This window comes from Thalassophryne amazonica, chromosome 14 (assembly GCF_902500255.1).
Source record: "Thalassophryne amazonica chromosome 14, fThaAma1.1, whole genome shotgun sequence".
NCBI lineage: Eukaryota > Metazoa > Chordata > Actinopteri > Batrachoidiformes > Batrachoididae > Thalassophryne > Thalassophryne amazonica.
In genome coordinates this window covers 93,275,205-93,300,237 of record NC_047116.1, presented here as the reverse complement: position 1 = coordinate 93,300,237, position 25,033 = coordinate 93,275,205, and the positions used below count along the sequence as shown (strand labels likewise).

The following is a 25,033-nucleotide window of genomic DNA, read 5'->3' as shown; positions in this document are numbered from 1 at the left end:
TTAACTCGCTCCTGCGTGCACACGGTCGCATCTCTTCGGGCTCCATGTGCAGCTGATTCGGTCCCGGTGTCCAGGCTCGTCGTGACGGCGACAGGCTGAAGGGAAGAATGCGGTTTTCCACGGTGGTGTCGATACTGCGGCCGATGGGCCCGGTGGTGGTCGGCATTTCTTTGGGCTTCACCTTGAGTTTGTTGAGTGTAAACTGGGTGGAAGAGACCTGCTTCTTTGTGGACAGTAACGACGCCGGTGATGTCCCATCGGGTCAGGATGGACAGCCCAAAGGAGCCCGAAAACCCAACTCGATTTCGAGTAGTAACGACGTGGAGTCTGAAGAGAACTTCCAGCCGAGAATCGTCCCTTACAAACAAGTCCAACAAAGTGCGCCCAAGAAAGTTTTCAGGTACGACTTCAGCTTAAACTGGCCTGGTGGTTTACACGTGGGCTTCAAGTTTCTTGTGGAATTAGATTTGTTTGTTTTGAGACAAACACTTTGAGCGCTGTGGACAATCTTCCTGGAGGGTGTTCTTGAGCTGGCCAACAGTTTTGAAGTGACCTTTCCTCAACAAAGAGCCTCCCTGTTCCACCACATTAGTTGTCTGTCTTCCTCCTGAGCTAATCCATGTGTTTTTCTTTTCATTAATTTTGAGGATATTGCTCATGGTTGATGTGGCCACACCCACACTAATCCCTGATCATGATGTTTTTGTCTTTGATCTTGATGATTTGTCTCTCTAGTGATGACAGCTCTTTGGATGTCATTTTCACACTTCAAAGAAAACTGATTTTTCAACCTGGGGCATATTTTTAGATCTTTTTTTCTGTTTGTGCTCAGATTTTCACTGAGGTGAAGTATTGGCAGTGGTGATCCTTACCTATAGTGAAATATTACTTGTATGTAGTGTCTGTCATTGGTTAATACAGGTCACATGATTATGAGGCTACCTACTGTACACACATTTGCTATACATAGACGGCTATACTAAAATACGAAATGGAGCCTAATAATCACAAAATGGGGTAAAACATAACGAAATTAATTACTTTTATTGAATTATTTTTAAGCGAAATGGGGACTAATAATAATGAAACGAGGGTTAAACGTACTGAAATGGAGCAGATTGACTCCAAATATTCAATTGAGTACTTTTATTAATTTTTTTTAAGCTAAATGAGACGAAATGGGGGTAAAACTTAACGAAATGGAGCAGACTGACTGAAGTATCATCTCTCGAACTGCAGATGGCGCACTTGCCCCTACTACATGTACTGAGTGCATCTCACAAAAAACAAAAGTTAAAAAATTAAATAAAAGTAATTCTTTGGAGTCAGTTTGGTTCACTCTGCTCCATTTTGTTACATTTTCCCCCATTTCATGATTATCAGTCCCTATTTTGCTTCATTTCGCCCATTTCGTATTTTAGTATGGCCCATACGTAGATTCCTCAACGGAAGCAGCTACTTATCCTTAACCGCAACCCCTAACCTGAACTGTAATCCATAACTGTAACATGCACTATGTACTAATAGAATTTGGAATTATTATTATTACTACTACATACGGATAGCCACTTCAGAAAGTACTCTCATAACTAAAATTCCCTTTAACATTCCGTAGAGTCCATGGAGACATGATTGAAATATATAAAATTTTGTCTGGCAAATATGACTGTGAAATGTGTGATTCCATCAAACTCTTGGATCAAACACAAGAGGACATTATTTGAAAATGCTGAAAACTAGGCCAAGAAGTAATCTGCCCAAACACACCTTTTCACTTAGAACCTCAGACACCTGGACCAACTTGCCAGATGTTGTCGTATTATCACCTAGTGTTAACAGCTTTAAAAACTGGATAAATTGAGGAAAGACCTATGACCATAAATATACATCTGCTACCAGAGACTTCTCATGATCAAGATGTCCTTAGAGGGTTGGAGGCAGCAGACGAGCTGATCGGAGAGGCACGTGACTGAGCCTAATGTTCTGAATTGTAATAGCTCGCATAAGTATTTAGTTAATGGTAAAAGTGTCACAGGGTAAATAGCTCTACGTTGTAAGCGTTCGGGGCAAGTTAAAAGCATCGCAGTAAGATGGTTCTTGTCAGTGAACAGGCTAAAAAGTCATAAGAAATGGATCAGAGCTCTACGGAGGTGCACATATAATTAAGTCACTTTGGCATGGAGAATGGACAGGAGTGGCCTTGAACCTGGAATATTCTGCTTTGACTTAACCACTTGGCCACCACCCCTACACCACAAAGGTACACGTGCAAGAAAAATGTTTAAAATGTTTCTTTAATAAAAATGGGGCAGCACAGTGGCTTAGTGGTTAGCACGGTTGACTCACATTGAGAAGGTCTCAGGTTCATTTCTCTGTTTTTTTTTTTTTTTTTTTTTCCCCCCTATGGGGAGTTTGTATGTCCTCCCTGTGTTGGCGTGGGTTCCGTCTGGGTGCTCTGGCTTCCTGCTGCTTCCAAAGACATGCAGGTTAGGTGAATGTATGACTCTAAATCAGACCTGGGCAAACTGCGGCCCCGGGGGCCACATGCAGCCCTTTGCATGTCTCTGTCTGGCCCTCATGAGGTCTGTGATTATTATTACATATATTAAAAATGTCAACCTTGTGTGTTGCAAATCATTAGAGAGGCTTATTTAGGTATATTTACATATTATTACAATAATAAAAATTACCTATAAAAGCTATTAAATAGGTAATTTTTTGTAAAATTTGTAATGGGAGACAGCCGAGTTATTGATGGTGTGGCCCTCGGACATAATTCAGGTTCCCTATGTGGCCCCTTGTAAAAATTAATTGCCCACCCCTGCTCTAAATTGACTGAGTGTGTGAATGAGTTTGACTACAGAAGAATTCGAGACATCACTTTTGGGGATGTCCCGCATGTAGGGCTGGGCGATATGAAAAAAAAATATGATGAATTCAATTCAATTTGTTTAGTTTATACAGCACCAAATCATAAGAAAGCTTCCATTCTACCAAAAAGGTTTACAATACAGAACACAACAACAAAGTATGATGTTTTTTTTTTTTTCCCCCATATCAGTCTCATTGTGTAGATCACGATACAAATTAAATCACTATTTCTGTAAAGGTTCCTTTTGGGATGCGAAGATATACAGTTAATTTTGGCTTAAATATATTTTTTGGCCAGACGTTAAACATAAATTCACCGTAGATTATGCAACTGTATAATCATGTACCTCTATTATACAGTAAACTAAACTCTTAATTCAAATGCTTCAAGTGTTACAGGAGAAAATAAAATGGGCAATTATATTATTTGGTCAACTTCAAATAAATAATGGCTTCTACAAAATAAAAATCTAAATTATCTTCAGTTTCAGCCTTTAAGGTTTTATAGCAAGGCACCGTCATGTCCATATAAATAATACAACATTTAAAAAGTCAAACTTTTTTGGTTGTTGTTGTTTTTGAAAAGTGCCCCGTAAACACAGCATTTGAAGAAATGCATATGAACCAACTGCTAATGCTCTGTATGCCAGGCCTGTTAAATGCTTGCCCCCTCCATGCTCCCTATGCTTATGTTGTATAGCTGTTTAGCTTCTGACTGTTTTTTTTTTTTTTTTTTAGGTTCAGGCTAAATACTGGACTGGTTAAAATCAGTTTTGTTCTGATTGAAAAGTTGAACTCAAACATCTTAAAATAGGCTCCAGCATGAAAAATTCCAGTGTTCTCCTTTAATATCAGATTCTAAATGCAAATCGATGGACCATCTATTGGTTAGTAGGCCAAAAAGTGCAGCGCATAATTGGAAATTGTCTAGGGCTGAAACGATTCCTCAAATAATTTGAGTAATTCGATTACTGAAATGTTTTGAGGCAAAATTCTCTGTCTCGAGGCTTTGTTTAATTCACTGCTATGTGCTCGATACATTAACAGCGTGCCATAAAGCGTGTGTGAAGCGCAGAATGCAAAATGGAGATGGACGGAGATGAAAACAGTGAGCGGCAGGGAGTACAAAATAACCCATGGAGAAAACATCAGAAACTGTCAAAAGTGTGGGACCATTATCAGTTAAACCAAAAGCAAAACACAGTACATTGTGTGTACTGCAAAACTGAATTCGCTTTCCATAACAACACTTCTTCCATGCTACAGCACCTGAGCTGAAAACATCTGCTGTGTGCATCGAGTCTGCCAAGCGGACCCAACAGGTCATGTTAATGTCACGTAGGATCAGTGATTGCAAGTGGGATGGGTATCGTTAAGAATCTATAAATTATTCGTTATTCAATTCACATTGTGCCGGAGCTAGCTGAGAGATCACTCTGACCCCTTGCCATATGACGAAAACATGTTTGTTTTTGTCTCGTGAACGCTGTGCTGTAGAAACGAGATTAGTCCGACTATTTACCCAGACTGACAAAACATGAGTAAAGTAAATAGTTTTCTGCATTTATTTTTTGTGGTTTTTTGAGGAATTTTGTGAATACTGAAATATGCTCTGACCTCAAAATGCACTCTTGTGACATAAGCCAAACGTACCCTCTCTTCTTCTGTGGTGTTTAACGGCATCCGCCATCTGGATTGTTGCATTGCTGCCACCTTCTGCATCAGTCCATTATAGCAGTACTCAATCCTCTCAAGTCCATTGTCTTTTAAGTATTTAAAAAGCCAACACTCCTCCCTTCCACTTTAATTTAATCTTTATTTAACCCTCTGGGGCCGACACCGTTGTATACGGTGGCTAAGACCAAGCTTTACTAAATTATAAATAACTTTTGAATGATATGAGATAGAAACTTACTTTTTTTTTTTCCTGCTGAAAAGTTAACTCCGCGGACTTTCAAGTCGGCCATCTTTGTACTCCTCATAGAAGCTGTGTGATGACGTGCGCAATGTGAGTGTCCAATCAGAATTGATTCACCGTCACATGGTTTTCCAAAATCTAATCGTAGGGCAGATTTACCTCACATGAAAAGCCAAAGATCGTTTTCAGGAGTGATGTGTTACTAGTTGGCCCATTTGAATATTCCCCTGGGTGCTCCAATGAGTACATACTATTAGTACATAATCAGTGTGCCCTGCACCATTACGCACAGCGATCAGTGAAAGCAGGAGCACATGGAGAGCCTCTGATGACAATCTCACGTGCTCAAACAAAGAGTGAATGAATGAATGAATGAAAACTATTTATTTCGAACATTTGATACAACAACAATTACAAGATAGATCAGTAAAGACAACAACAAAAAAGTTCCTACTGTGCACCCAACATGTCCGAAAAGGGGTAGGGTGAAGCATCATCTTATTTATCCCTACCCCTTCTTCCCCACAACCAGTAAATACCCTTTGCCACATATACACATAGATTCCTACACACCTAAACCGATATCAATATATATATATACACCTACACATACCTACTTACATACAAAATACTATATATTTACAAGCCGAAGCAAAAAACAAAAACACCCTAACCATCATTACCCTTCCTCCTCCCTATACCTAGAAAAAAACATATTTTTGTACCGCTGTTTGAACTGGTTCATGCTTGGACATTGCTTGAGCCCCACTCCTAATCTGTTCCACATCCTCACCCCACAGACAGAAATACAGAAACCTTTTAATGTTGTTCGTGCCCACTGATGCTTTAAATTAAATTTCCCCCTCAGACTGTAATCCCCTGATCTGTTAAAAAACATATTTTTAATATTTGCTGGAAGTAAATTGTTTATTGCTTTATACACGATTTGTACTATTTGAAAATGAACCAAGTCTGTGAATTTTAAGAATTTGGATTGTAAAAATAGTGGATTTGTATGATCTCTATAGCCAGTATTATGAATAATTCTTATAGCTCTTTTCTGCATTACTGATAGTGATTGTGTTGTACCTTTCTAAGTATTACCCCATACCTCTGCACAGTACTGTAAATATGGTAAAACCAGTGAGCAGTAAAGAATGCGGAGTGAGTTGTGGTCCAATATGTTTCGCTTTGTTTAGAACTGAAATGCTTCTTGACAGTTTACTTTGTATATGTTTTATATGAGTCTTCCAGTTTATCTTATCATCTATTATCACCCCCAGAAACTTATTTTCATGTACCCTTTCAATATCTACCCCCTCGACTTGTAACTGAACCTGTATGTCTGTATTACAATAACCAAATAACATGTATTTTGTTTCACTTAAGTTTAATGATAATTTGTTTCTGTCAAACCATATTTTCAATTTTCCCATTTCTATACTGATCCTCCTCAGTAACTCCTGCAAATCCCCCCCTGAACAAAAAATGCTTGTCATCTGCAAATAATACTAATTTTAATATTTTGGAAACATTGACAATATCATTTATATAAATTAGAAACAGTTTTGGACCCAATACTGACCCCTGTGGGACGCCACAAGCATTGTCCAAGCATCATGGTGTATATTCCCCCAACTTCACGAACTGTTTTCTGTTACTTAAGTAGCTTCTCACCCAGTGCAACACCAACCCCCTAATCCCATATTGTTCAAGTTTACTGATTATGTCATGATTGATTGTATCAAAAGCCTTTTTAAGGTCTATAAATATTCCAACTGAATGTAATTTGTGGTCTATGGCGTTTGTAATCTCCTCAACTGATTCTATTAATGCAAGTGATGTTGAACTATGTGCTCTGAATCCATATTGACTATCAGTAAGTAATTTATGTTTATTTATGAATTTGACTAATCTATTATTGAATAACTTTTCTAATAATTTGGAAAATTGTGGAAGCAAAGAAACAGGTCTATAATTTGTGAAGTGGTGTCTATCCCCAGTCTTATACAGCGGCACAACCTTAGCTATTTTCATTTGATTGGGAAATTTACCGGTTTGAAATGATAAGTTACTGGTTCTACAATCCATTCAATGACCTGTTTTACCACCACCATATCAATTTCATTTTAATCGGTAGATGTTTTATATTTACAGTTATTCACAATGTCTGTAATTTCTTTTCCATCCACTGCTGTGAGGAACATTGAACAGGGATTTCTTTCTATGAGATTATTATCCCAATCCTCAGGTTGGGAATTGGGAATTTTTTCTGCCAAGCTTGGTCCAATATTTACAAAAAAATTATTAAAACCGTTGACTACCTCATCCTTATTTTCCTTCTTGACATTATCAATGAAATACTGAGGGTAACTCTGTTTTTATTACCATTTTTGATAATGCTATTTAATATATCCCATATTCCTTTAATATTGTTTTTGTTATTATATAATATGTTACTATAATATTCCTTCCTACATACCCGTATAATATTAGTTAATCTATTTTTGTATTTCTTATATCTATTTTCTGCCTCTTTAGTCTTTAGTTTTATGAATTCTCTATACAGTGTATTTTTCTTATTACATGCATTTCATAACCCTTTCGTCATCCATGGTCGATCTTGGATTTTTTGTTTTCTGTAGTCTTGTTTAATTGGACAATTTTTATCATATAATGATGTAAATATTTGTAAAAAAGTTTCATATGCACTATCAACATTACTTTCACTGTATACCTTTTCCCAGTTTTGCTCCTGTAAATCCTTCTTTAGTGTGTTTATGTTTTCCTCTGTCCGCACTCGCCTGTATTTTATTTTCTCCTCTGGCTGATTCCGCAGATGGTTTCTATTATAAACGATGAAAACTGGTAGATGATCACTAATGTCATTGATTAATAATCCACTCACAGTGTTATTCTCAATATCATTGCTGAATATATTATCAATTAAGGTAGCACTATGGGATGTAATTCTGCTTGGCCTGGTGATTTTTGGATATAAACTCATACTGTACATTACACTGATAAATTCATCTGTTATTTTATGCTTATTTGGATTGAGCAGATCAATATTTAAGTCACCACAAATGAACACAGTTTTTTGATTAGTTTTTGAGAACATTTTTCCCATACAGTCAGTGAATGTTTCAATACTAGATCCTGGTGCTCTATATATACAGCTGACTAATACATTTTTGCTTTTTTTCTTCACATATTTCAATAGTTATACATTCTAATAAGTTATCAATCACAGTTGTCATATTGTCTACTATTTTATAATCCATGTTCTTATCCACATACACAGCCATTCCTCCTCCTCTCTTATTCTTTCTGTTTACACAATTAAATTAATATCCATCCAGTTCAAAATCCATTCCTTTATCTTCATTGATCCATGTTTCTGATATAGCAATTATGTTAAATATTTTTTTTAATTGACTTAAATATTCTTTAATGTTGTTAAAGTTTGCATATAGACTTCTGCTGTTGAAATGGATTATTGATGATTTGTTATCCGTTTTAATGAGCCGATTAAACTGTTTATCTGTATAATAGCAACAACTGTCATTGATATTTGAGAAGAAATTATTGTCCAGGTCTATATCGTGCTCCAAGTCCAGTACATTGTGGTCTGTGTATTTAAATGTTCTCAGTTCTACTTTTCCATGATCAGCAATCCTTTGAGTTATATCCTTCTTGTCTCCAGATGTAGATGATGTAGTAGATGAACAGGTTCCTCTGGTCTGTGTCATGGTGTTGTGATGTGTTTGTGTCCTCATACCTTATTGGTCGTATTTGTCCAGTTCCTCGATGTTCCTGATTACCATAACCTTCGCTTGTTCTGGCGTTCCATTCAATTTGATAAATGTTTTGCAGTTGGATGTCCATGTCTGTTGAATTTTTCCCTGCTTTTTTAAGAAACAACCTTTCCTTGCGATGTCTGCGTTTCTTTTGGTCAGATGTTCATTGATGAATATGTTTGTTCCTTTAAGTTTCCGTCCCTGTTTTAACAATGCCATTTTATGTTTTCTGTTGACAAACCTCATTATAACTGCTCGCTTGTCTCCATCCTCTCTCCTGGGCAATGGGGTGGCACGCTTCAATGTTATTACAGTCCATTTGAATACCTTTAGATTGCAGGAAGTCAGCCACCTGTTGTTCCACTGAGCTGGCCTCCTGCTCGCTGGCCTCCCCTCCGCTGTCTTCTGACACCGCCCGTGTGTAGGATCGAGGTTTAATATGAATTCCTGTAATAATAACGTCGTTCATCCTTGTGTACTGTTCCAACTCTGCAACACGGTTCTCCAGGTACACCAGACGCCGGTCTTTCTCGGCATTCTCGATCCGGAGAGCCTTCACTTCTTCCACCAGCTCCATAATGGATTTCTGCTGCATTTTAACAACAGAGATTTCCTCAGACAAAAAGTCCAGGGACTTTTTGATATCATCTCCCTCCTCCGCCGTCAGTGCCTTCTTCGGACCCATGGTCAGATAACTCCGCGCTGGCGCCTCGGGCCTCAGTAAAGCTGCGCCGGTGGAACTGCGCTGACGCCTCGGGCTTCAGGTGTAGCTGCGCCGGTGGATGTGCGCTGATGCCTCGGGCTTCAGGTGTAGCCGCGCCGGTGGAACTGCGCTGACGCCTCGGGCCTCGGTAAAGCCGCGCCGGTGGAACTGCGCTGACGCCTCGGGCCTCGGTAAAGCCGCGCCGGTGGAACTGCGCTGACGCCTCGGGCCTCGGTAAAGCCGCGCCGGTGGAACTGCGCTGACGCCTCGGGCCTCGGTAAAGCCGCGCCGGTGGAACTGCGCTGACGCCTCGGTAAAGCCGCGCCGGTGGAACTGCGCTGACGCCTCGGGCTTCAGGTGGAGCCGCGCCGGTGAAGAACAATCCTCAGTAGCTGCTGTGGATCAGCGAACTTCAGGCTTGAAAACTAGTTTCTTCTCTTCTTTAAATCCACTCGTTTCTTCTTGCTGCTCTGTGATCTGTTTGTTTCTACCAACTCAAATATCTCGGCTTCATTAGCAGCAGTTAGCCGCTGTTTCAACAACCTTCTCAGCTCTTCCACCTTTTCGCGCTAACGTCGCCTTTTCTTCTTCTTCTGGTTTACTGTCGACCTTTGTGCATCTGGAGCTCTTCAAAAAACATATTCGAGGATCACAGAGTGAAGTTTGATCTGTTTACACAAGAGTTTCCAGCGTCTCCAGCTAACTAGCTAAAGCTAGTTGAGAGACGCTGGAAAGAGTGTGTAACTATCAGGATTGCTCCACCAGTTTGCATGTGAATATTACTGGATAACTCTGTTGCTTTCTGTGCGTAAAGCACTGTTTACCATATCAATGGACAACAAAACGCATAGACTATTTTGTATATATTGTTCAAAATGTGCATTTGTTTATTGTTTGAACCTTTTTGTTGTACAGTTTTTCACACAAGACCTCAAATTACCTTTATAAAGTGTCAAAACAGTTGTTTATTATAGTTTGCTGTGTGTTTTGAATAAATGTGTGGAAAATTATTTTTCGCTTTATTTTTTCCTTGCCTATTTCTGATTGTAAACCTTTATTACACTTATAAAACACAACAGAAACATATATATTCTGAAAGCACAGGTTGTCCTGGAAAAAAAAAGAGACAAAACTTGACTGTGGGATGCAGGAAGAGCTGTTAACAGCAATATTAAAACATTTATGCCAGACGAGTGAACTGTCCAAAAAATGCCCTCAGACCCCAGAGGGTTAACCAGGTCAGTCCCATTGAGATCAAGATCTCTTTTACAAGGGAGACCTGGACAATGATAGAGTTTCCAATTCACCTAACCTGCTCATCCTCTGTGTAAAATACTTCCAACAGAAACTTCCTAATATGGCAATGTGTTTTAAGTTTTTTTTTTTTTTTTTTTTTTGGTCATCTTTTCTTTGTCATCTTTAAAATGAATCCAGAATATGTCAATGCCACTTAAATGGACTCCTTTTCTTTCTTTAAAGAAGCAGCTACCAGTTAAGTTATGTCACCAAAGTCTGCTAATAAAAATGTTTATTTTAAGAGGAGTTGAACTGATTGTTCATTAAACTGACTAATCATTTTCTCTGTCAGGTATAACTGTTAAATTAAGCTTAAGTAAATGGATGAAATGAAATGTTTGTTTTTTAATTTTTATCTGAATACTTGATTAATCGCCAGAATAATCGATAGCTGCAGCCCTAAAATTGTCTATCAGAAACCTGAAATTGGATAGTCTACCATGCTGTGTTTGATGTGTACAGAAATATGAATGTCTCAAAACTGTGATTCTAGCAAAAATACTTACAATTTTCACCCCTTTTTGATAAATTCTGTGAAGCTTTTAATTTGTGACTGTTATTTCTGTTTGTTACACATCTGCTCTTAGTATTTACCCCCCTCCCCCCCAATTTAAATGGTATCAAATGAAAGCAGAAAGCATGTGCACAATACTACTTATTAATTTGATTTGTGGTAATGGGTGGCTAAAACAGCAGTAATGTGTAAATATCTACAGCCTTGACGTTAATATGACCCGTGTGGTTTTTCATGCGTCGAGAGTGGTTGCAACATTTCTTAGTAAGACTCTCGTGGGGTTTGAGTTGTGCTCCAGTACCTAGTTTTCACAGCCAGCCTGCCTGCTCTGTTCAGTGTTTTGTGCAATAAGTGTGTCGTTGATGTCACATGTAGCACAGAAATAAGTACTAGTTATTCTTGAGTATTGTTTGCTGCAGTGAATCACAATGCAAGCTTTGCATGTCGAGTATGCTTGGCAGTTCTTCTTTGTGCTTGTTGGTTAAGAGAACGACTTTGGGCAAAGAGCTCACAAGTTTTGACATTAAATGGTTATCTGGATCCAAGAATTCTGACATGTGCAAACTGCAATTTATTAAAAAAAATTTTAAGCCCCACCATGAAGTGTTGAGGCTGTTGTACTGGCCATGTCTATTTGTTGTGTCTGAGGTCATATTTTCAGAATGCAAACAGCAATTTTAATCAGACTTGGTGGATAAATACAGGAGAGCATCCTCTCGCAACACACATCATGTCAAGGTTATATGTTTAAGGTCTTAGTCAAGTTGGAGCTCGCTGTCTAAAATGCATTACCCTAATGACCATATCTCAGGAACTAGATGATGTAATTTTCTGCATTCGCGTCTGCCACCCTGGTCCAAACAAATGTGCCAGATCACTGACATTAATTGATTTCCATCAAGCAAAGTTGAAACTTAAGTGGGTTGGTGAAGCACTGTAATTAGGGATGGTTCTGATCTGATCCAATCCAGTATCTGTATCTGGAACAACACTGATGTTATTCACTTATAGTTATGGGTATCGCTAAGATTTTATCTATCGATCCAATTCCTTATCGATACCGCTTGTGAATTTTTTGTGTACTAAAAGTAGGTTTTACAGGTTTTCTTTGTCAGCAGATCAAAGAGCTTTTTCTTATTGTGCACCCGCTCTGTGAAACGGTCTTCTTGCGACCATGAGACAGTTGGAGTCCGTGGACATTTTTTAAGTCAAGACTTAAAGCCTATTTTTATTCTCTTTCTTATGAATAGTTTTTTATCTGTTTAATTCTTTTACTTCTGTTTTTAATGATGTATTTGAATTTTTTAATTTTTATTTATTTATTTAATTTTTTTAATGTTGAACTGTTCTATGTGAGGTGCCTTGAGACAGCTTTTGTTGTGATTTGGCGCTTTATAAGCCGATTGAATTGAAATTGAACAACATTTTATTTAGTCTGAAAGTAAATAAATATGAAATTGGTCACTGGATCCTTAAACTTTGGACATAATAAACTCTACATGGTGGATCCTTGATCTCTGGACATAAATAGAAATAAACAAAATCTGTAGTTTTTGTCAAAAGCATTTCCTTTCAGACATTATTGTCGTAAATGTCTTTCCATGCCTCTGTGCTGAGCTCTTGCAGCTGCTGTACTACATGTTAGGATGTAATTCATAAAGAACACAACACGTCTCATTTTGGGAGGAAAAAAACGTTTTAGTCGATTGTAGTTTCTTGTTTGTATTACAACGTTTGGAAAGAGGTGTCATTTTATTTAAAGTGGCAATTCGTTTTGAAGTTGTTAATTCTGACCGGACTCTGTCTCGGCAGAGAGCCGCACAGCGTTTGGAGCTGTGCCAACGGAACGGAGGACGTTTCTTGACTGCAACAAGACAAGAGTCCCAGTTAGTGACTTTAAGCCACACAAAAGTGACTCACGATATTTTAATGGCTTTGAGAGGGGTTAAGAAGCAGACTTGCCATTTCTGAAGAGCAGCGAATCAAAGAACCAACGAGCTAGTGGATCGAAGCATTGCTTCATTGGTTCACGCATCAAAGTGGAATTGCGCTGCAGAAACGGTTGATTACAGAGCCGCTGCAGGGTCTGTAATCAATGTAGAGAAATGATCATTTTCTAGACAAACACCCTCAAAAACATCGGCTGCTCTGAAGGACCGATAAGGGAATCGCTTGATGTCGGTGGATCGAATCATTTCTTAATGATACTCAAAGAACCGGTTTTCGATACCCAACCCTATAAACATATCACACACAGTTCGGCATCCATGTGAGCTGCTGATTAATTGCAGCAGAGTATACATAAGTGTGATTTTGTGTCGTGGTGACTTGTCTTTAATGTGATAACTGCTTAATTTTGCAGTTATGGCAAAATTAGTCTGACGGGAAGAAATGCAGCTGCTCTGCACCCACATAGCCTGTTTTAAGGAAAAAATTAAAAAGCAGCCTCGTGGGGAGACCAGAGCACCCGATGCTTCCCGTACAACCTTGTGCTCCGCTACAAACCCTGTCAGCGCAAAAAGAACCTATTTAAGTTGAGTTCTTTCTTCTACCCTGTGCAGCCATGAGTCAACTGAAGTGTCCCACTCTCAGCACATCCACAGCTGAGGTGGCTCAAAGTCCACAGCATCTGGAAAAATAATGTATTTTTGACAATTTTGTACTAACCATGTAATGTTTTTCAAAACAGTATCTCAGTGATGTAGAAAGTGGGCACACTAAGACTCCTGTTTTGCAGTTTTGTTCTCGTTATTAAATTAAAATGCAGTCACTGATATCTATTTGATGTCTTTTCAGGGCAAAGTACATAAGCACAGAGTTGGGGATGAGAGAGCGTCTGTTTGTTGGGGTGCTGACATCCAAAAACACCATTAATACCTTGGGTGTAGCTGTCAACCGAACCATAAGCCATCACCTGGACACAGTGGTGTTCTTCACCGGCATGCGCAACCGCAGAAGTCCTCATGGCATGTTTGTAGTCTCTCATGGGGACGAGAGACTTATATGGAACATGTTTCAGACCATAAAATATGTTTTTGAACATTACATCAATGAGTATGATTGGTTTTACATCATACAAGATGACACTTACTCAGAAGCTGACAGGATCAAAGCCCTAGTGGAACATCTAAGCATGGATCGGGAGCTTTACATGGGAAGTCCTGAGCAGTTTATCGGTGGTGAGATGGAAGGCAGGTACTGTTATGGAGGATTCGGGTACCTGCTGTCACGGACCCTGCTCCTCCGGCTCCAGCCCTTCCTGGAGAACTGTCGGAATGACATCCTGAGCGCAAGGCCTGACGAGTGGCTTGGAAGATGCATCATTGATTACACCAACACAAACTGTGTCAGTGAATATGAGGTATGTAGACAACATTCCCAAATGTGGTACTTGATGATAATCATGCTGTGTAACTCATGAATTTTTTTAATTTATTTTTACCAAACACTTTTTCAGTAATACATAAGTTACAGAAATGTCTTGACTAGGGTATCAGCTATTTGTTAGGGGTGCATCGATCTGATATTTTGGATGGCTGGCTGCCCGATATTGGCCCAATTACTGGATTAGATAAACGAGAAACAAAATCCAATCAATATTCTATTGCAGATCTTTTGAGAGTAGAATATTTTGCACACCGTGAGTTCTTTTATTATATGGCTATTGGCAAGTACATCTAGACAGATGTATTTATTAACAGATTAGTTCTTTGAAGGCAGGAAGCAAATCTCTGATGGGTATTGACAGATACTAAAAGTTTCAGTATAAGTATCGCTGCTGTTTATGAAATTTGAGGAATACACATCGGACAAGACTTTTATTTATTTGGTTCAGCTGTTTTTAGTGATTCACTAGACCAGTGGTTCCCAATTCTTGTCCTTAAAATGTATTAACTGCCCACCCTAAAATAAAATAATTTTGTGAGCTTCAAAAAAGCAAGCCCCTTCGGCTACTCCCCTTGTTTTCACTCAGGGTTGCCACAGCAGATCCATGGTGGATCTGTATGTTGAATTGGCACGTTTTGCGCCGGGTGCCCTTCCTGATGCAACTCCATATTACATGGAGAAATGTGGCAGGGGTGGAGTTTGAACCCGGGAACCTTCCACACTGAAACCAAGCATACAAACCACTTGTCCACCACCCTGCTAATTTTTGTGACTCTCAACACATCCTAAAAAATTTTCAGTTTTTCTCAACTTTTCCACATCTTACCTCTGATGTCATCAGTATTTGCAGGTAGTAGAATCAAAGTTTATGCAGAAATGTGCCCTTACATTGAAAGACTCTTGTGCAGGAAAACAGGAATTGTTCTCTGCTGGCAACATGAGAATGTAGGTTAATGTCAGCTGGATGTCCACTAACGAGTTGCAAAACAAATGTCACCACTGGGATTTTTCTGTCTGATGTCCGCTCAAAGTTTTCATTGTGCACAAAACTTTCTGATGGACTTGCCAGACATTGGCTGATAAGGAACACATTTAATGAATGAGAAAATGACAAAAGAAGATGCAAACAGGTGAGCTATTTGTGAATTATTTTTTATTTGCTATTAAATCAGACATCAGAAATGGGACAAACGTAATATTTGGCCATGATTGTGCATCTGCCCACCCCCTCCTCAGGCAGAATTTTACAAGGAGCTCACACATACATGGGCACATGTGAATACAGTATGTTTGCTTGTGATTTGGGGAAAGTATGGTGCATGTTTTTAAGTATCTAAAACAGGCACAGGTTTGAAAAGGCATTTTTGAAACCTTTGAAATAACTCTTGTTTTGATGTTATTGCACACCCTACTGCCAGAACTTTGTACTGCAGTTGCTAATCAGGTGAAATGGAAGTCAACCATGTGATAGATATTTTGGGACAGTTTTAAATTTTGCCAAATACTGAGTGGATTGGATGTGTTGCTATTGAAATTGTCATCACTTTTTTTAAATGACTATCTAACATGTCATTGATGAAATGATTATTTTAGCCAGACAAAAACTGAATTAGCTTTCAATACCCCAGTGATGTGTTTTCGTTCTTGGCAGAAAACGAAACTGTCACATGGTTAATTTCATGCTTTGGAGTTAAAACTGACAGATGGCTGTATAACAGTGTAATTACTCTGCTAGCACGCGGTAGTATTTATATTGCAGGGTAGACTGCTAATATCCCTTAGACTTCTTTTTGCTTCCACAGCTCCTGCAACAACATGGAGTAGGTAAACAGGCTTAGAGAGTGCACCCGAGTTCAGCCTTGCTTTTAGGCTCAGTGGTGTGAAAATCCCCTGTGGGTCAGCGCGCTCTGCTCCTACAACGTCATTAACATTTAAGGTCAAACAAGCTGTTTGGAGCCTTATTCTATTCCAGTTCCTCTTCAGGCCACAGTGTTTGCTGTATTCAGCATTCAGCATTCCTTCATGCACTCTACGGTCTGCAGTCTTCTTTGCCACATCTGATTATATGCAGTAACACTCAATTTGCTATTCTTAGAATAGATACAGGGGGCTTGTACAGCTGTGTCATTCAGTGGATGTGACAATGCTTTCTGTCTATAGCTTTCCCTTGGCTGTACCCCAGAACAGGAAACCATCTTGTTACACAGCTGAGAGTGAGTCGCATTGGGTGGGGAGAAGAGTGCCTGAAGCCACACAGGCTCCAGCAGAGACCCTAGATAAGAAGAGGCGGGGGGTGTGGGCTGGGTGGGAGTTGAAAGGCCTAGTACTAGACAGGAAAATGGGCCAGCTTGGGCCATTCGCCTTATTGAGATATCCCATAATCCCTTGCGCGCTAGAGAGTTGCTGCAGTCTAAACAACATAGAGAATCCACATGACGGCAATTGAAAATGAAAATTATACTACCCAAATGTAATTTTTTAATGCTTTTCATCACATAACAGACTGCTGCATGAGACCCTGAAAACTTGCTAAAAAAAAAATATTCCAAATAATCCGTGTCTGCTACCTTTAATCTGCTTAGTACTTCATAGACGCAAACCAAATTTCAAACATTTTTTTATATATATGACTCTGGAACAAACAGTGTTGTAAAGGACAATAATCAGGACGTTAAAGAGCAAACTTCAGTTTCCCCCAGAACGACATAAACAGGAAGCGATCACAGCTCATAGCAATTCCCATTGAAGATAACAGAGAAACAACCTGAGCTTCTCGCATGTTAACATAAAACAATCACATTAACAACCTCTAAAAATCCAGCTCATGTATTCACGAGAGTTTTAGGCACAATATACAAAGAGTTTTATGTTGCAGTGTTAATGCTGTTGTCCGTGTGCAGCCTGATCAGAGCGTCTCAGTGCATTTCTCAATGTTACATCTCACAGAGCGGCAAACTCTCTGAGGTTTTGCTAGATTTTGCAGGATTTGAAACCTCAATAGGGCGACTACATATGAGAGCCTTATTAATAGAGAATGGGATTATGATGTCGGTAATGCATTGTGGCCCTTTTTGGTTACACAAGCTATACCTTAACACTAGTACTACCAGAAGTAAATGTCACTATTGGGCTACAAAGATGAATTTTTAAAATTGATAACTTGCCAAAATGGTGAACTGTTGTGTTTTGAAATGACACAACCGTTCACACGATCCCAATGGAAAACCGTGACTGATGGTAGTTCAATTTTCCTGCTTGGAAACGCCACCAAAGAGCCCAGATTGCCATGGTAACGAAGAAGAGAAGAAAAACAGAAACAACATACAAATAAGTCTCTTTGTTGTCTTTAAAGTGTTTACAACAGCGACATGTTTGAGTGACAGTCAGACACAGAGGGAGTGATGACCTACATTTGTGCACACAATGGTCTTCTGGTTTCTGTTTTTAAAAAACTCTGCAGATCCCCTGGGGAATTGAATGTGGGCATCCAGTGATTTACAATTCCAAAACTGCTTGTATGTGTAGGCGCTGACACCACAACCGACGTAGTAGAAAACGTCTGGGGAATGTTGGCATCGGTAGCTCGTGAATGTCAACAGACGGATCAGCTCCTCAGATTGTCTCTGTTTTGGTCAAATAAGGCTCCTTTGCCACCTCATTGAGCTTCTTTCTGTGCTGTAACACTGTGGATTCTGTTTTTTTGACATTGTGATGTGCTTTTAATTTTTTTTTTTTTTTTCCTGTTTATTGTTTGGTCATTTTTCCTCATCACCTGTCGCTGTGGCTGATATATTTTCCGAGAAACAATTTCAGTAAACAATATTGCTATTTTTAGGCTATTGTATATGCAACTGATGATCCAACTACATCCTTTTAAGCAATGTACATCTTACAGACTCAACCAGACAGGGCCAAAATGGACAAGAAGTCTATTTATGCAAATTCTGACAGTCTTAACACTGAGATGACCAGTCCAGTTGAAGACAGCGTGATGCATGTTGGTTGCTTGCGCGAACAGAATAATCCAATATGGTGGAATACACTCAGAGATGGCTGTATCTATATATTAATAGCCAAGTGGCTTATGTTTGTGCGTACGTGTGTGTGGCTTTGATCACGGAGAAACTGGGGAGAGCTGACATTTACCGTTTGGTATGCTTATGTATTTTGTGTCAAGGATGGATGCTGCAAAAACGGAAAGTTGACAGGAGTAATATTTTTGGAGAAATTGGCTAACGATTGAACAATGGACGTTGTGCTGCAATGCACCATGGGAGTTTGGGGTTTTAAATGTTATTGTGGTTCATCTTAGGTTAACAGTGTTGTTAGTGTTGACAATTTGTCCATTTGTACTTCAATTGGTTTAGTCAGTTTAGTTAAGTGTCATGTTGCCGTTACATGAGTGAAAACTGTACTGCATTCGATGTCTTCCGCCACAGGCTTTGTTCGTGGGTGTGTAATAGAAGCACCTGCTTGCAGCAGAATGCAGAAAAGACAAAAAGCTCTATATGTGCATGCATGTGTGTGTCTAACTTTTATGACAGACAAATTGGGGAGAGCCGACATTTGCCGTTTGGTATGCTTATGTATTTGAGTCAAGCATGAACACTATGAAAATGGAGTATTGATAGGACTAATATTTTTGAAGAAACTACAGATCTTAGCTAACAACACTGAACAATGGATGTTACTAATTACATTCTGGACTCACACTCCATTCCAGCAGGGGGTGGTAAATCATCTTTATATTAAAAGCATGCGTGTGTGATTTTATTTAGTAAGTACATAATGTAATTGTCAATACATTAAAATATGTTTGAGGTGTGGCTCCTTCCAGAGATGGGAGTGGGTGTTTTTCTTCTGCAGGGCTCCTGTCTTGTACACCAGCATGGATTCCCAAAATCTCCCAAAATTTCCTGCATTGTCTATTGTGTCAATAGCATTGCTCAAGCAGAGGGTCACCTGTTTGAGTCTGGTCTGCTTGAAGTTTCTTCCTCAAATCATCAGAGGGAGTTTTTCCTTGCCACTGGCACCTGTGTTCTTGCTCTGGGGGTTGGTAAGGTTAGACCTTACTTGTGTGAAGCGCTTTGAGGCAACTCTGTTGTGATTTGGTGCTATATAAATTGAAATTGAAATCCACAATTTGTCTTAGACCAGAAGAGTTTAAAAGGATTTTAATATCACCAGACAGCTAAAAAGAGGGAAAACAAATATGAATATCAAAATCACCACAGAACAAAATTTTGTTGTATTTTGGGTTAAAATCTGCCAAAAATGACTTGTGTGGTACATGGAACACAGCATTATTTTTCCATACTTTCCTGGCTGGAATTATATGCTTGTAGAGGAAAATACCAATTAGTGTAAAGTAACATGTTAATTGTCATGTCTTACTATTACTGTGTGTGTGTGGTCAGGTTGCTGAGCATCTGACTGTGATGAAACTGATACAGAGATCAGAGGAGATGATGAGACAACACGGCCAAAAATCACAGCAAAACATGACTTTTATTTATTTATTTACCCCAAATCCAGATGCCGTGCTAAAGTCTTACAATAATGGTAAGACTTTACCATTATTGTAAAGACCACCATGCTGTTTGTTCTGGCATCATGTTGGCTTGATTCTGATGTGAACAAACACATACGTAAACACAAAGGCCAATATCAATGTCAGAAAAATGATCAAGACTGTGTCCGTAATATATACAGTCAGTCGACTTGGTAACTGTTGAGGCTGGCCCACATCTGTAGCAGTAGAGCTTTAAATGAAGATGAACTACATTTTTTCTTACCCATAAATTTAATAATTAACACATTCCTGTGTTTTGTGATAACTTGCATAACATATATATAACATATGTTTAGATTGGATTCATTGCAAATCTGATTCCAATCAAATCTCTCTGACTGTCCACATTGTACATACAGGGAGTAAAGTTCTCGCTCACTATGATGGATTTCCATCAGTTGGTCTGATTTTAAGTTACTTTAAGATGAGATAATCCCTTATTAGTCCCACGATGGGGAACTTTACGATGCTACAGCTGCAAAGGGATAGTCACAGAACAACTGTGCAAAGTATGCATAAAAACACATGGAAGTCATGTTCTATGCAGAATAACAGTACATACTGTACAATACGCTATTTACAAGCAAGAAAAAAAGAATGCATCGTAATATTGCATGTGTGCTCAAGTGATGCTGTATGTGAGTGTACAAGTTATTATTGCACGAGAATGTGTAGTATTATTGCACGTGGGAGACAGAAAAAGTGTTACTATAGTGACATTGGTGAATTTGAGTCACCATTATCAATATATGCCAGAGGAGAAAAAACATTGATGCTAAAATTGACCAAAAACCTGGCAGTAATTTAATTTGTTCTACATGAAGCAGTTCTATTCTTACAGCTTAAGGTTTGTTTGTGTATGAAACCACTTTCCCTGCTGCACACACCAAACCAGTCCAAAGTGCAGAGTATAGAACTCTGAATGTCTGTTATATCAGAAGTAAGACAGTTTAGGAACTATGTTTCAGATTACACGCAGCGTGCTTTAAGATGCTTTGTAATAAAGTCCTGCTGTTTCTTTTTAGGGGCTTCAGTACCACCATTATGAGGTGGGAAAGAACTCTGATCCCAGTAAAGATCAGAGTGAGCAGTTAAAGAAAGCTCTGTCTGTCCATCCAGTGTCTGACCCTGAGCAGATGTACCAGCTGCACAGATACTTCACTGAGATTGAACTCCAGAGGACCTATGATGAGATCGCTAAGCTGCAGGTAAGCTGATTTCAAAGCCTGTTTCAGACATGCATAGTACTTTGCTCTGTATATATGCTGGTACTTATACATGTCTGGCTTTGACAGTAATGCTTGTCTGACTGTCCTGAACAGGTGAACGGTCTTATCAGTCATATGAAAGTCATCTCCTACCTATATCCTCTTGACTAACTTCCTGGTAGTCAGGAGGATAAGATGGACAGGCCGTGTGGGATTAAACACAGCTACCCTTTGTTATTCCAAATAAAGGCAACATGTATGCAAAAACCTACGTAAGCATTTTCCATTGCCTGTTTCTGAGTTGCCTGACATGGGGTTGTGTGCTTTGATTATGTGATAGCATGCACACAACAGTAGGACATGGACCACATTACACAGTCAAGTGTGGCTTCACTTTAGAACTGAAAATGGTGAAAAGGCAAAAAGCAACACAGTGCACTCACTGGTATTAAAGGGAAAGTTGAACAAAGAAAACATCACAGTGGGATATTCCTTATGGTGAGATGAATCCTCATCAATCAGCTTCATGTCAAATTTAAGAGGGGATCCTAAATCAGGGATGTCTTTAATACTCATATATATATATATGTATGTGTGTGTGTGTGTATGTGTGTATGTACACATGCAGTGAAGCAAATAAATATTTGAACCACTGTCGATTTTGCAAGTTTTCCCACCTACAAAGAATGTAGAGGTCTGTAATTTTTATCATATGTACACAGAATCTTAAAAAAAAAAAATCACATTATATGATGTTTAAATAATTTGCATTTTATTGCATGAAATAAGTGTTTGATCACCTACCAACCATCAAGAATTCTGGCTCTCAGACCTGTTAATTTTTCTTGAAGAAGCCCTCCTATTCTGCAGTCTTTACCTGTATTAATTGCACATGTTTGAACTTGTTACCTGTATAAAAGACACCTGTCCACACACTCAATCAATCACACTCCAACCTGTCCACCATGGCCTAGACCAAAGACCTGTCTAAGGACACCAGGGACAAAGTTGTAGGCCTGCATATGGCTGGGATGGACTACAGGACAACAGGCAAGCAGCTTGGTGAGAAGACAACTGTTGGTGTAATTATTAGAAAATGGAAAAAACACAAGATGACTCAGTCTTCCTCTGTCTGGGGCTCCATGCAAGATCTGACCTTGTGAGGTAAGGATGATTCTGAGAAAGCCCCGAAGTACACGGGACGACCTGGTCAATGACCTGAAGAGAGCTGGGACCACAGTCAGAAAGATTACATTAGTAACACATGATGCCGTCATGGTTTAAAATCCTGCAGGGCAGCAAGGTCCCCCTGCTCACGCCAGAACATGTCCAGGCTCATTTGAAGTTCACCAGTGACCATCTGGATGATCCAGAGGAGGCATGGGAGAAGGTCATGTGGTCAGATGAGACCAGAATAGAGCTTTTTGGTATCAACTCCCTCACTGTTTTAGTGAACAAGCAGCATTTTGTTGATAATCACCGGACTTGATTTCCATTCTACCTTGTTTAAGTCCCGTGTTTGAAAAAGGTTGGACAAAAAAATAAACAGCTGGTTTTTATTCACAGAAACTATTTTCACATTGTCATTATGAGGTATTGTGTGTAGAATTTTTGAGGAACACAATGAATTTAGTCAGACCTTTTTATACCGATTACCTGCCAATACTTATCAATATCAAAACCAGATGTTCTTGAATGGCTTTGTATTTTGTTTTCCTATTTTAACAGGGTACAATGCCCACTCATCAGTATTCAGTATAATCACATTATAATGAATTACTGTATTTTCCAGACTACAAGTTGGGTGTTTTTTTTTTTATTTTCTTTTACAAGATTGTGAGAAAATACAGTAAATAAGATTAACTGCTGTGCAACTGAGGGATCAAGATATAGCAGTTTCGTTCCATTTTCAACACGCTCCAAAAGCCTGTAGACTCAGCTGCGTTTTAAAGCTGTAGCTTTTTATTTGTTACTTTGGTTCCACTCACGTCTTTGATACCAAACAGTGCAAGATGTCGTGTTCTCTGTAACAGTCCTGTCATCTTTGAATATTTAATGTTGTCTAGTGTTTGAAAGTAAAACCAGCATTTGTCATGTACATGAAGCTAGAAATGTTATGGATTTCGGCTTCGTGCAAATGTTACAAATGTCTTCATGTCAAATATAAATCATGGCTTTATGTTGCAGTAAATTAATTAAACACAAGGGGTTTTAGTATGATAATTTCTCTCCTCTGTTTAGGATGTTTGGTGGCAATGGCGAGTTGGTAACTGTCTTCTTTTACCTCCACAGGCAGAAATAAAAAATGTCAGCGTGGTTGCTTTTGAGGGCAATCGCAGCGCCCATTGGCCAGTGGGGATCAACCCACCATTTGAGCCCAAATCTCGATTTGAAGTTCTGAGTTGGGAATACTTCACAGAGGAAGAGGTGTATTTGTGCATCGATGGCTCTCCTAAGTGTGAACTGCGTGGCATTGGCCGCGTGGATGTCGCTGATGTCATCAACATAGCTGTAGGAGAGCTAAACAAGAAGTACAAGCCTGTCCTACATCTCAAAAAGCAACAGCTGATAAATGGCTACAGGCGGTTTGACCCCACCAGGGGAATGGAGTACACCTTAGATCTACAGCTGGAAGTCATCAACCAGAAAGGACACAGCCGTTCCATCACAAAGCGGGTTCACCTGGTCCGACCTTTGAGTCAAATAGAGATCATTCCAATGCCCTATGTCACTGAAGCAACGAGAGTTCATGTGATTGTACCTCTTACTTTTCAGGACCGAAGTTACATTGACCATTTTCTTGAGGTCTTTGCCTCAAATGCCTTTGAGACCAGTGAAAATACAATTCTGACATTCTTGTTTATTTACAACCCAGTGGAGGCACAGGAAGTTAACCAGAATGATATCTTTGCCAGTGTGAAGGCTCAGATAAACACCTACGAACGCAAATACCCTGCAGTGAAAATCCCATGGATAAGTGTCAAGACAGAAACACCATCCCAGATCAAGTACATGGACATCATTTCTAAGAAGCATCCTGTGGACACGCTGTTCTTCCTGGCTTATGTCAACACAAATATCAATTCAGAGTTTCTTAACCGATGCCGCATGAATTCAATAAACAACTGGCAGGTGTTTTTCCCAGTTCATTTCCAGGACTACAATCCTGATATTGCCTACCACAACCAGCAGCATCCGGCCACGATTGATCTGGTTAAAGATGCAGGGCATTTTGACCGCAGCTCATTTGAAGAAGCATGTTTTTATAACTCCGACTACATGGCAACACGCACACGGATGGTATCCGACGTCCAGGAGAATGAGGACATTCTAGAGTCATTGGACATTTATGAGATGTTTGTAAAGTATTCAGTTCTACATGTCTTCAGGGCAGTAGAACCGGCACTTCATCAGAAGTATCGTTACCAGTCCTGCAATCCACGGCTCAGTGAAGAGATCTATCACAGATGTGTTCAGAGCAACTTGGAAGGTCTTGGGTCTCGCTCCCAACTTGCTACACTCCTGTTTGAGCAAGAACAAGGAAACAGCACTTGAATGCACCTCATAAAACCTATGTTCCTTCCAATACAAGCTGGGATTTGGGATCTGGCTAAACATGAGTAGGAACACCACAAGCACCACCCAATACTCAACGATGAGTTTTGTCCAAACCATCAGCCATGTGTTTACAGTGACAACACATGACATGGCCCAACATTCCCCATCTTCCAGTGTGCAATCGAGGATCGTTTTGTTGGTGGTTT

At 39.4% G+C, this 25,033-nt stretch overlaps 1 protein-coding gene across 1 annotated transcript; it reads left to right on the top strand.

The window, feature by feature from the left end:
- chpfa (chondroitin polymerizing factor a) lies at positions 1–25,033 on the top strand. Its single transcript, XM_034186272.1, has 4 exons — positions 1–400; positions 13,899–14,463; positions 21,087–21,269; positions 23,562–25,033. The coding sequence occupies exons 1-4, from the start codon at positions 108–110 to the stop codon at positions 24,822–24,824; spliced, it is 2,304 nt and encodes a 767-aa protein (XP_034042163.1). The 5' UTR covers positions 1–107; the 3' UTR covers positions 24,825–25,033.